The sequence below is a fragment of the Hoplias malabaricus genome, chromosome 11 (assembly GCF_029633855.1).
Source record: "Hoplias malabaricus isolate fHopMal1 chromosome 11, fHopMal1.hap1, whole genome shotgun sequence".
Taxonomy (NCBI): domain Eukaryota; kingdom Metazoa; phylum Chordata; class Actinopteri; order Characiformes; family Erythrinidae; genus Hoplias; species Hoplias malabaricus.
The window spans coordinates 29,260,066-29,273,501 of NC_089810.1; the positions used below are offsets into that span (position 1 = coordinate 29,260,066).

The 13,436-nt window shown below is 38.9% G+C and overlaps 1 protein-coding gene across 1 annotated transcript; it reads right to left on the reverse strand.

The window, feature by feature from the left end:
* Positions 1–4,689: 4,689 nt before the first annotated feature.
* On the reverse strand, positions 4,690–8,089 carry LOC136709830 (extracellular calcium-sensing receptor-like). The gene is made up of 5 exons (XM_066685361.1): positions 7,637–8,089; positions 6,731–7,531; positions 6,389–6,619; positions 5,714–5,837; positions 4,690–5,588 (listed from the first exon to the last, which is right to left on the reverse strand). Exons 1-5 carry the CDS (start codon positions 7,892–7,894, stop codon positions 4,690–4,692), a joined length of 2,313 nt encoding a protein of 770 aa, XP_066541458.1. The 5' UTR covers positions 7,895–8,089.
* Positions 8,090–13,436: the final 5,347 nt, after the last annotated feature.

Below are 13,436 nucleotides of genomic sequence, written 5' to 3' on the forward strand. Positions count from 1 at the left end.
CAGGGTAAGTGCTCTGTTGTTTTATCAATGTGGTATTTTTTAATAAAGCATGCCACCGATATTTTTTTAAGAACTTTGGGAACTGTGTTAACTTGTGGAAAAAGGGGCCCATCATAGATTGGGTGTGAACACGATTCTAGGGTTGACTTCTAGGGTCGAAGCTATGGTCTGTAATTCATAACTTGTACGTGTTGGAAAGTGATTAATTTCATATTAATTCTACATTTTACTCTTATTCACTTACACTTTGTTTTAGGTCACTGTGAGCGCTTTCAGAGTTTTTTTTGTCTCTTCTCTGTGTATCACTGGTCTATAATCTTGATGCCTGTGGGGGGAAGATTGTTTATGGAAAAATTGAGGGTGATAACATTCTCTGTAATCTGTGTATGCTCCCACTGATGGTGGGGGAGAGTGACCAAGTAGCGACCCAGTAACGTCTCTGTAAACTTTTCCATCTCTACTTTCAAATATCCTATTTACTCTCTTAATATGCTTGTGACTCTGTGTAATTCATTCTCAACCACCTCAATCAACACTTCAATTCAACATATGTTTATCTTTCACAATGTCTTTTCTCTCACAGGATCTCAGCTGTGATTTCATTCACTATTTCTGCCACAGGTGTGATATCTATTCTAATCGTCTCTGGTGCAGTCAGCAATGTGGACATCTTCAGGTCCAGGATCTTCTTTTTTTAACAGGTAAGTACTTTCTCTCTCTCTTTTAGGGTCCTTATGCTCAGGTACAAACTCAGACTCTTTAGCTGCACTTCCCACTTTGTGGCCTTCAGAAGTTGGAATCATATGGCATTAACCCAGCATTTCAAATCTGATTTTAACTTGTTTTCGCCCACTTCACCTCATCAGATCCCCTTGGGGACATTCCTAACATTATTTTAGGGGCTATTCCATTTCTGCATTAATTGAAGTGAAGTGTGTTACCTCAGCCCTTAGAGGTAAACAAAGGCTAAAACACACTTCAGTAAGAAAGGCTGTCTCCTGAACATTAACTTGGTCATTAACGCTTAACTTGGTCATGTCATTTTACTTTATCTAATACTTGAATGAGGTAGCGTCGCAGTCACACAGCTCCAGGGACCTGGAGATTGTGGGTTCCAGTCCCTCTCCAGGTGACTGACTGTGAGGAGTGTGATGTGTTCTCCCTGTGTCTGCGTGGGTTTACTCCAGGTGACTGTCTGTGAGGAGTGTGGTGTGTTCTCCCTGTGTCTGTGAGGGTTTCCTCCGGGTGACTGTCTGTGTCTACGTTGGTAGGTGGAATGGCGACTCAAAAGTGTCCGTAGGTGCAAGTGTGTGTATGAGTGTGTGTCGCCCTGTGAAGGACTGGCACCCCCTCCGGGGTGTGTTCCTGCCTTGCGCCCAGTGATTCCGGGTAGGCTCTGGACTCACCGCAGCCCTAAATGGTATAAGCGGTTACAAACAATGAATGAATAATTCTTGAAAAATTCGTAGCATTTCAAGAGTAGAATAGAAATGTTTCTATGGGATCTTCATGTGAGTGCTAAGGGCTTGTTATAATTTTCCTTATTCCTACTAAGAGACAAATGTATGTTATTACAACAAACTAATTCAAAGCTTCCTTGGTCACCATGAACATCCTCTTATATGCCGTAATGTTCAAAGAATCTCCTGTCTTGGGTTTTTGAACAGCAAAAAAGAAAAAAAAGAAAAAGGTCAAAGTAGGTGATTTGTCTTAAGAATTGTTTTGTTAATATGGTATATATTTTTAAAACCTCTTTACATCCCAATATTGGAAAGTCAAATGCTGTGACAACATAAATGAAGTTTCCTTTTCCTATTTAATTCACAGGGCTATAAAAGATCTATCAAATAATTTCATTTGGACCAAATGAAGTGATTTGATGGCTTACCTGCCTGTCTACTACATCAGTTTGCCCAGATGCTACATCAAAAAAAATGGGTAGAGAAGTTGTGACATATCAAGCCGTGGTGGTTCTGTGCTTTAAAGGAGTTGCTTTGGATAGAGGGCTGAATGTATGAGGTGGGACTTTTACAGTTTGGCTTTCACTTGCTGTTTCCTACAAACTTATCTACTCCAAATATGATAGCTTTTTTATTTTTTATTTGTTTAATTAGGAGTAATGACCAAAATATTCTAGTAGTTCTACTGTCAGGTTCTTTAATAAAATCAACTATAAAATTCTTGCCGTTATGTTAACCAAGGGAGATGCTTTTTTGGCCCTGACCTACCTCCTGACACATCTTATTAGACGTCCCATCTGAGACTTTGGCTATGAATGTTTAAACCCTTTTAAATATTTCCTGTACAGACCAGAGTATTTCCTACCACTGCATAAATGAAGCACAAGCCTTGTTTTATTGCTGAATTCACTGGGATAATAATGCCTGAATATTTTCAGTTCTCCCGACCGTTTCTAGTTTGAAGTGCACTAGAAAGGAGACATTAAAGTTGATTGTCGATTATAAAGTCATTACACAGTCCCTGCACACATTTATGACCAGTGGTCATAGGCCTTGAAATGTAACTCATCCCACTGGTTCACAGGGTGTCCACAACCAAGTAAAACTCAGTTTCTGTGAAGTGTTTGGCCTGAGGGTTTCCTCTGGAGTTAAGAACACGTATAAAAGCCGTGGCTGTTCTTCACACTTCTAATGGGCTGGAAAATGACTATAAACAGCCTGAGGTGCTGGAGCTGCCCTTATCCTGTGCAGGTAATGCTCACTAATCCCTCACGTGGGCTTCCCATTATGCCTGCTCCCACTTTACAAACATTTGTTAAAACATGAATTTCTTATTCCTAGGAATGAATGGAACTAGTCACTAGGCTTATTTACCAGGACAGTTATGGGTTTTATAATAAAGTAATTACTACACATTTTCATCATCTCAGTAATCTGCAGTTTAAAATAATACCTTGCATTATTTAGTTTATAAAATATGATGAATAAATTAAAAAGGTTTCTTTAACTTTAATAAATGTCTAGGTGTCCTTTTGCTGGAAGAGAGATATCAGAGTTATGAATTTCAGACTACCACTCTGTAAAGCTGTTGATATATTATTCCCAGCTTTGTGGCTGCTGCAGTGTTGAGAATGTTGAACAGATGTTTGGCGCATTATTTTGTCTAATTATGAACAAGGCAGGAAAGCAGTGCTGAAGTAGATGCCCCATCTCTGAGCTAACGTATGTTCTCCTTTTTGAAATAATTACAAATATAAATACTTCATGACTGATATATAGGGACCATATAGTCTTTTAGATTGTCTTTCCTTAAAGCCTGGTGAAACTTTGCTTTCCCAACATCCCATCTGTTTAGAAACTCAAAGAAAGTCATAGATTATCCTTTACCATAATCACCAGAATGAGCATTGACACACAGCCCTATTACTGTTACATATAAAACAAAGTCATCCCCTCGGGGGAGTGAATATGTGAGCCTGTTTAGTGTACATAGCTGGCAGTGATGCAGGATGACAATGGAATAATAATGCCAATTTTCTGCATAAGTATGTAGTTAAGATATAAAGTCATTCAGAGTGGTCACTTTTAAATGAGCTATTCTGGAGAAACATGGACATGAAGTCACAGATTGTTATAGGAACCAGATGTCTGAAAAGTCATCACAGAGATTTATTTCATATATATATATATATATATATATATATATATGTGTGTGTGTGAGACCAATCATTTAACCGGTCTTTAATCGTTGGAATTAAACAGTCATGTTTATTGTAATGGATGCAGTAATTAATGTGACATGATTCCATTAGGATTTCCCATATATTGCCAAATCAGTTTTTCTCAGTGGGCAGTCACATACCTGCTCTCTTCCCATCGTTCATACCTGCATTTTATTTCCTTTTTATCTGAGATTGTATCAGAGATGAATCTTACATGAATAAACTCCTTCCTTAGTGTCTCCCACTACAAAAAGCAGGGGCAACAATGTGAGCATTGAGGGTGACTTTATTGGCATCTTTGTCCAGCTCTGCTGGCTCAGTAAGGACTGTGATGCACTCAGGGCCAGAGTGAGTCCAGATAACCCACAGCTCTCTGAGAAGTGGGACTGAATGGCCACTCTATCAGATCATGGCAGTGTGGAGGTGTTTAGTCTGTGTCAGCCAGGGACAGCAGGACAAAAGGAGCATTTGTGTTTTGTATCTGCCTTCCATGTGGTTTTGGATGACAGTTCTAGGGGTGGGCGAATGGTCAATGAGAAACCAACTTAGAAACAAAGGCAACAGAGATACATTGTTATAATTTGTTTTTCATTAGTGTATAAGGGAGCTTTGTCCTAGAGGGGATAGCAAGATTAGCAATGCGGTGGATAGCCAATATAGTTTACAAGGCCAATTACACTTTTAAAAATTGCACTCATAATGAATATAATGTTCCATAAAAGTAACAAATTAAATGTTTGCATGATTATAATCCTACACACACACACACACACAGACACACTTGTCCCAACATAAAGGCACAATTCATGTTTAATATAGGCAATTTATTATGGTGAAGATCATTTTTAAAATCTACTGAACATATAGAATTATGAATGCTCTTCCTGATTCATTTCTACATATACAGTGAGTACAGTGTTCTTCAACTGAACTTTTCAGAATGTTTACAAACATATCAAAGTACAAAGGTAAAGACCTTGTATGAAATCGCCAAAAGAAAAAAAAAATTATTTTGCCATCATGTTCTTTCTTGTATTCCTCTCTGGTCTGAGTAGGATAATGTAACACTTTGGGGCAAAGATACACAATAGAAGTCCATAGCTGGAAGCAAGAATTGCAAAGACCTCCACAGCCACTGTGTACTTCCCTGGAAAACTGACGTATGCTGGCACAAATGCGATCCACACAGCACAGAAGATCAGCATGCTGAAGGTGATGAATTTGGCCTCATTGAAATTGTCTGGAAGCTTCCGGGCAAAGAAGGCCAGCAGGAAACAGACAGCAGCCAGCAGGCCGATGTAGCCCAGCACTAGGGAAAACCATATGACTGAGCCAACTGCACAAAGCAGCACCACTCTTGCTCCAAGCTCACCACCTGCAGTTTCTGTGGGAAGTGGAGGCTCCAGCACCAGCCACAGCACACAGATCCCCACCTGAACCAGTGTACAAGTGAAGATGGCTGCCCTCTGCTGAACAGGCCCGAAGTATCTCATCATGTTTGAACCTGGAAGAGTTGCTCTGAAAGCAACAAGGACCACCACAGTCTTGCTGAGAACACAGGCCAGGCACACAACAAAACTGATCCCAAACAGAGTATGACGCAGCATGCAGGACCAAGGTGCTGGCCGACCAATGAAAGCCAGTGCACAGAGGAAGCAGAGTGTAAGTGACAGCAGCAGATAGAAACTCAGTTCAGAGTTGTTGGCACGTACCAGGGGCGTATCCCGATGATGGAAGAAGGCAGCAAGGACAGTCCCAGTAAGTCCTGCTCCAACAATAGAGAGCACAGAGAGGATGATGCCCATGTTATCTTGAAAGGAGAGGAACTCCACTGACATTGGGATGCAGTGTGTCCGATTAGCATTGGGCCAGAAGTGATATGGACACTTGATGCACTCTGTGGAGTCTGGAGAAAAAGAGGTGCACTGATTCTGAAAAATCTGTAAAGAACTAGGCAGATAATTTTAATGTAAAGAGGGTAAGAGGATGATGACAGGGAAAAAGCCCTGATGGCCAGTGGTTATACAATACCAGCAACATTGCTGATCTCCCCTATTGCACATGGAATACAGTCATAGCAGCACACAGGCTTTCCTTTCTGTACAGCCTTCCTGGTGCCTTGGGGACATCTCTCACTGCACACAGACACTGGCACCTCAATTGGAAAAGAAATATTTTTCATCAGCTTCACAAAAATGTTTCTAGTGATCACTGATGCCCCAGAGGAGAAGATAAAAGGATACATTGCTTTATTTAGCTCCACAAGTATGAGATGTGTAACCTAGGGTTTCTTGTTCCTTCCTTTGTCCTTATGTATAAGATCAATAGATATGCACACAATTTTGTAAGTACAGAATACATTTCCCACAATCTGCAGGAACCCTCTACACAAGGAAGCTATCTGTTTCCCCTGCTGAGACAATAATTAGTTTTCTTCAGGCACACAATACTCTCATATACTGGCTCTGTTTGGTATCGGCCGGTTCATTAAAATTATTTTGTTCCTTTGCTTCCTGATAAGTTGAACTCTCCTTGACTCAAAACCACAGCATGTCTCTGCTGGCCCCCCACAGCTCCGAATATGTGAAAAAATATGTCTGTATAAATATACACCACTTCTAAAATATGTGTAAGTGACACCTCGTCTTGACAAATTATTGTTCTATGTTTATTTATGTCTAATTGAACCAACTATTGCATTCTTACCTCGTCATGCCAGCCCCCTCCCCAGACAACTTTAGTGAGGTCTATCTGGAAGTCTTGCTCTGGTCCTTTTGTGGCTTCAAATTGCCCAACCTTGACAAACTCTATCTTGCCTTCAGCTCCCATGTGCCAGTTAATTATATCATAAGAAGCAGATGGGTCCCCATTCTCATCAAAATAGACGGGCTCACCCACGGGGGTTGTGAATTTTACTGCCTTAAGGTAGTGCAGAAGCTGTCAACAAATAGTCCATAAAATTACATGCTGAAATTTCATGGAATAGAATAGTTTTTGCCATATATTTACGTAAATATCCAAATTGAAAGAATTAATTGTTTCTATTACCTCTTTGGGTCTTATCCATTCCATATCAGGACATTCTCCATTCTTGAATGGCCCTTTGCCTGGCTGACAGTCCAACATGTTCTCAATAGCATTTGCAATAGCATACACAGCCTTATACACATTATAGTTGATATCAGAGTAAATTGCCCCTGCTTCTTCAACTTTTTCCAAGCCTGTACACACTGGCCTATGGGGCCCTGACTGGGATTCCTTTCCAAATCTGCACCCAAATAGTTCCTCCCAAACATTCTGTATCAGTGGTTCATTGAAATTCATGTCAGGGCTTAACTGTGTCAGATAGGAGCCCAAACCCTGGATATCAACTCGCCGCAGTGCAAAGCCAAGTGTGCCTGCCAAGCAGGTAGCACTTAGAACTGCATGCTGGCTGGAGGTGCTCCAGGCTTCAGTGGCAATCCACTGCCTGTCTGTCACATTTTGTCTCACAACTTCCTTCAGCAGGACCTCCATATCTGGGCTGATGGCAAAGGTCACTACAACTTGGGCTTTCGAGTTCTGTATTCTTTCCACAATTCGCCTGATCTTGTTGGGTGCAAAAGATTTTGGGATGACATCAATGTAGTCCACGCACACACCCGAACCTTCCAGTTTCTGCAATAGCAGCTGCACTCCACCTGTTCCATATGCATCGTCTCCAGAGATAATGACCACCCAGGACCATCCCATTGAGTGAAGGAGGCGAGCCATTGCTTTAGCCTGGAAAGCATCACTTGGAACAGTACGCAAAAAGGTGGGAAATCTGATGCGGTCACTGAGACATGCACAGGAAGCAAAGTAGCTAACCTGCAAACATGAAACACCAAGAACAGAGAACAAGTAAGTATCTTGTCTATCATCTTTAGATGATGAAAGATGAACAGATATATATATATATATTTGACCATTTACCATGGGGATACCAAATACACCCAGTGTATCAGCTACCACTATAGAGGCAGAGGAGCGAGCATCGCCAATAATGACTGGCACATTGGGAGACTCAGTACACTTATCTCCAGACACTGCCTTATCTTGCCCCGTCACTAGTGTCAGTGCCGCACTCAAAGTGCTGCCATCAGTCAGGCAGGTGTCTGCTGCCAGGTAGCCCAGTGTGAGGTTAGGTAACAGAGTCCAGTTCTTGTTTATTTCCTCTATGGCAAATATCATAGTCTGGAGCCAGCGGTATGAGCGCAAGTCAGCACTGAATCAGAAAAACAGAGTTTTTACTGCTTGAACAGGAGAAAAAGTAAAATGTAAGAAAACCAAATCACACTATACTCACCTTTGACATGAGTCTGTCTGTATTCTTTGTGTGAATTTGTGATCGGGTTTAGGACCTGCAAAGTGAACAGGGAACAGGCCTCCAATTATCACATCTCCTTTCTTATATAGGCTCCCTGAGGTAGATCTGCTCTGCAAAGTACAGTGAGGTCCCAGAGAGTGTACCAAGACCAGCCCTGGCAGAAGTCCCAATGTCCAAAGCCATGCATCCACTGCCATCACCTAATACAATATACAGAATAGATGAAAGCAGTAGTAGTTAAAGAGCTCATACAGAGGGAGAGGAGGCTCCAATTTAATAGTGGTAATAGTGCCTAGAGCAACAAACACATTTGGGGTAATTGGAAGAAGTCCTGGTGGAGCTGAAGCAATTTTCCATGAGTACCATAACAACTGAGTAAAAGCGTATAATATACTGTACTACTACTGTAAAATTCTTCTGAATCAAGATATCTAAAATTGTAAGATCAAATTTTACCTGCATTTTTTGTGGTAGCATGTGCAGGTGGTGAGTCATATGCTCTATGACCTTAGAGCTTTTCCACTGTGACATCAGGTTAATCAGGTTTTTTTTTTCTCCCCAAGCAACAATTTTTGGTCCTATAAAAAACATTGATACCACTTTAGAAGAAGACCCTTTATTACCTGTTTCTAAGTAGGTTAAACCATTTAATAATGGTTATTAATTAGGCGGTAAACACCTTAAAAGTCCTGAATATTAATTTGTAATACATAAAAGACAACAGTGACCTGTTGTTTGCTAATTAGTGGAAGTGACTGATAATGTATTGAACATGTCAAGGTAAAGAATATGCTAAGGCCTTAGAATTTGAATTTAGTCATTTCATGTTACACCACATTGTCCCTTCTGAAGACTGAAGCCTTTAATAATTATTTTTTTTTTTTAAATGTGAAATTATTTGTCACTGTACAATTGAATTATATTAGTAGTCTATTGATTATATATTATGTAGCTACAAACATAATGATAAAATTCAATTATGTTTGGAGGGAGACACATATGCAGTGTGATATTAGACAGTAATGATGATGATGACTTTTGAATTTGAATCTTTTAGCTTGTTTAACTCCGGACACAAGAGCTTTAGGGAAAATTAAAGCTACAGGGCAGCTTGTAGGAATTAGGCAAGGTAGAAGATGAACAGCAATCTGTGTGTATGAGAGAAAGATAGAGAGAGAGAGCAGCAAGGGTAGTAATGTAATGTGTAGTAATGTGATTTAATACATATTTCAGCGTAAATAAAATGCAGTCTACCTTCTGAGCACAAGTTGTGATCCCATGTTTAAACTAGGTAAAATCACTAATATTTCATTAAACACTGTAAAAGACTAAATTATGGGAGGAAGTTGTGGCCAAATTTGGTAAAATGGTTAATTAGCGTTTAAAAAAATTAACATGTTAAAATCCTGGGTATATTAAAACGCGTTGATATTAATTAATCCGCAGTATTTAAAAGACATTCTGTTAGTTAATACATTAAAGCTGGTGGTTGAATGGTTAAACATATTAACAAATGTGCGATGAAGCTGACAGGCTCAATGTTGACTGATGGAAAATACAAAGTAAGGTCATATATTCAGCAAGATCTGAGGTTTAACACTAGATGGATGTTGATTCACTATTCTGCAAACTACAGGTCACTGTTGCGCTTTCTATGTTTGTGTTATAACTGATTATTAATGAGTATTAATGTAATTTTTAAAGTGTTTATAATACATTAATAAATATCAATAATCTGATTTTAAAATATATCAAAATATTTATCAGGGTAGTTTCTTTCTAAAGTTGTACCAAAAAGTTTGATCCTAACCTCATGGGGCCAAACATAACCTTTTAATGAAAATGTTTGGGGACAGCCTCTTAGGAGATGAATGCATTAAATATAAAATTTCCAAACCACTCTCAACATGTTATAAAGGCTTGAGTTTTAAGGACCCCAACAAACTGTAGGTAACCATGTGGATATGTGTTGTGCTTGCAGAAAAGACAATGTATCAAGTAAAATAAACATTATCTCATTCAACGGAAATACACTTCTGTTAGATAACAACATGAGCTAGTGGAAGTTAAGCGTGAATCTTTGATGGTTATATCCTTGTTTTGCCAGGACCAAGTTGTCCTCAGTAAAATTTTCTCCTTACAAGGTTATGTCTGGTCTCAAAAGACTACTTGCGAAACCCATCAAATAATGAAGCAATCAGTTTCAGAGATAAAAGAAAAAAGATGACCTCATCTAAGAACCAAGACTTGGCCCCAGAGTATGGTGTCATCTTTGGCCCCACAAATGAAGTAGGAATCTTCTGAATCCAAAAAGCCATCTGCAGTGGAAAACTAGGAAGGGTTAGTTCCTTCTCGAGCTTTTCTTCTGCTGCAGAAAATTACAATTCTGATTCTAGTGCTCTCCTCAGCAGTTGCACACTTTACTGCACTCTCCACAGATCTCCACTTGAGTTCATTTTGTAAGAAGTGCTGCTTTCATAAGTAGTGTTTGATATTTTTAGCCATAAAGGCAAAAGCAAACCGTTATCTGGTCCGAGTTCATGAACAGTGCAGTATCTGCTACACCCATATAAAAAAAGTTCTTAGAGTGATGCCATAGAAGAACTATTTTTGTTTAAATGGGTAAAGAACCTTAAGATAGAAAAATAGATTTTTAAACCTCTCAAAGCTTTAAAATTAACTTGACTGCTGTTAGTGGGTTAAAAGATGTTGGCCACTACTGCTTAATAGTTGACTGAGCCAAGCTCAGAGGGAGGGAGAGCGCATTTAAGCCCAGCTGGAGGATCCTCTCCAGGGGGAAAAACATGAATGAGTCTCAGGAACTTGCATCAAGTCATAGGCACCTAAGATGATTATATATATTTAAACTAATGCCTTCTCAGTAAGTGTGGAGCTTTTATAAAGTTATATATAATCACAGTAAATACAAAAGTATAATAATATAAAACAAATAAGAGATATAAGATGATTTTTTCTATAACATAGCAGGTGTGAGTGAGTTTGAAGAACAATGTTCTGTTCAGATTCTCCTTGATTGCATGAATTTGTTAAATCAACAGCACACATTATTTAATTTATTTTTTTTATTAACCAGTAAAATTAGGTATTGGATAATAACCTGAAAAAGTTAAACCAACACATTCACACAATATCACATTTACTGGAATAATGTTATTTGTTTTTATTCTAATGTTGGGAATTATTGGTTGTTTGTTTTTAGCAAATAAACACTGCTCAGATAAATAGCTTTTTAAATCTCATAATCTCTGGTGCCTAAAACTATTGCACAGTACCGTATATTAGGACCACCTAATTTGTATCTATACAGATTGTCAATTGACTATACAGGAGCACTGTGTATTTCTACAATAACAGACTGTAGCCCACCCAATTCTCTACAGACATGTTTATCCCCATTTTACCCTGTTTTTCATTGGTCAAGACCACAGAGCAGGTATGAAGGTATCTTAGTATGGCAGTGACACTGACATGACGGTGGTGTGTTAGTGTGTGTTGCACTGGTAGAATGAATCAGACACAGCAGTTCTGCTGGAGATTTTAAATACTGTGTCCCCTTATTCTAAACTCTGTAAAACACACCTACCTTGTCGGTCCACCTTGTATATGTAAAGTCCCAGCAACAGAGACAGCAGCTCATCTGTATGTGTTGGTCATTTTCTAGTCCTTCATCAGTGGATACAAGACGCTGCTGGTTGGACATTTTTAGTTAGTGGACTACTCTCAGCAGTGATACTGAGGGCTTTAAAATCTCCAGCAGCTCTGCTGTGTCTTATGGTTGTTTTGATTGCTTTATTAATTGATTAATTGCTTTATTATTTATGTTTTTCCCACTGAACATTTTAGATAGTGTTGCAACTTTTGAATGTGAAAGACAGTATATAATTAACATGCATTTAAATGAATCCAAATGTAATTTAATTTACAATTCACCCCATTTATGTAGTACATAGGATTCCCCCACATTTATTCATTAATTTTCTGTAAATACTTCATCCGGTTCAGGGTCCCAGTGGGTCTGGAGCTTACTCATTGGGCACAAACTAGAAACACATAGAACACATACATTCACACTTATGGACACTTTTTGAATAACCGTTCCACCTACCAGCTTGTGCATTTGGATGGTGTGAGGATTCTGGAGCACCTGCAGCAAATCCACAGGAAGAACACACCTAACTCCTCACAGACAAGGGCAGAGATTGAACCCATATCTCTAGAAACCTGGAGTTGTGTGACAGTGGCATAACCTGCAGAGCCACCCTGCTATCCCTTTTAGCACTTTGCTACTGTCTGTTTTGCTGCTGGTGAGCCGTTTGACAATACTCTACTTTGACATTTTCTAGGTTAGTGCACATACTTTGCTTTACATATGTGCAGCATAATGCTCTTCACTACAAAAGCAGTTTTATTTCATCAATGAAAATGTGATTGTATTAGGATTGTAGTAAAAAAATCAACTTCATGCATTCCAGCCATCTGCACCTGCATTTCAGGTTCATGATGATTTAAAGCAGATTGTGGTTTACACAATATAATTAAAAAGGATTTTAATGTTCCACATCTTACCAACAAATTTATAAAATTTTGTTTTCTATCTCTATGGAGGCTACTTTATATTTAATTCTGTACTTTACATTTAGTGCAAGCTTATTTTATATTAATGCTGAATTTTTGTTGGCAAAAGTTAGCTGGGGCTTGTATCTGAACATTGGTTAGATCTTAATTACCATAAAACTCAGTATAGTGTCAGAAACAGGGCACATTTCTCAAAAGAAAAAAAAGCAGAAAAATAACAGCAGAAATGTAAATCAGATGGAAATTTGCAGCCGACTGAAGCGGCACCCACTCAAGCTTTCTGAGCTTGTGTTTTGATGGTGACATGTTTTCCTCCAAGGTTAAAACACAAGGTCAGTCCGGTAGGAGATATTTTTAGGTTAAGTGCCTCACTCAGCAGTGCAATTGCAACAGGCTCAGCCCTTTTATCTTTCCAAGCAGGCTGTACAGAATTTGCTGTTAGAGTTTGAGGGGAGCATATGCTTGGAATGATCTGTTTTCTATCTAGACTCAAAGTACTTGTCCATTAATTTTTGATTAATTATTAGGTTTTGTTTTTCTTTTTATTTAAATTCTGATCACATGATTAGATCTAAAGTTTCAGGGCCTCTAGGTGCAATTTTATTCTCTTAACAAAGTTGGAGGATGAAGCCTTCATTTTTTCATTTGTTCCACAAAGGACAAAAGAGACCATCTCAATGACCTATAAACATGTCCTAGCTTTGTACCTACACAACTTTTTAAATCTCTATAGAAAAGCAACCACTTTGGAGATGCATTGATCCAACTGCTCATGAGTCAAAAGCCACTGTGACCAGTAAAAATTTTGAT

Bases quoted from the DNA above. Each gene is read 5' to 3' on its own strand.
- LOC136709830 (XM_066685361.1), bottom strand. From the start codon at position 7,894: ATGATATTTGCCATAGAGGAAATAAACAAGAACTGGACTCTGTTACCT. The intron at 5,838-6,388 runs GTAAGAATGCAA...TTTCCAATTGAG, and splicing joins GAGGGGGCTGGCATGACGAG to GTGCCAGTGTCTGTGTGCAG. The intron at 5,589-5,713 runs GTATTGTATAAC...CTTTTTCTCCAG, and splicing joins GGAGATCAGCAATGTTGCTG to ACTCCACAGAGTGCATCAAG.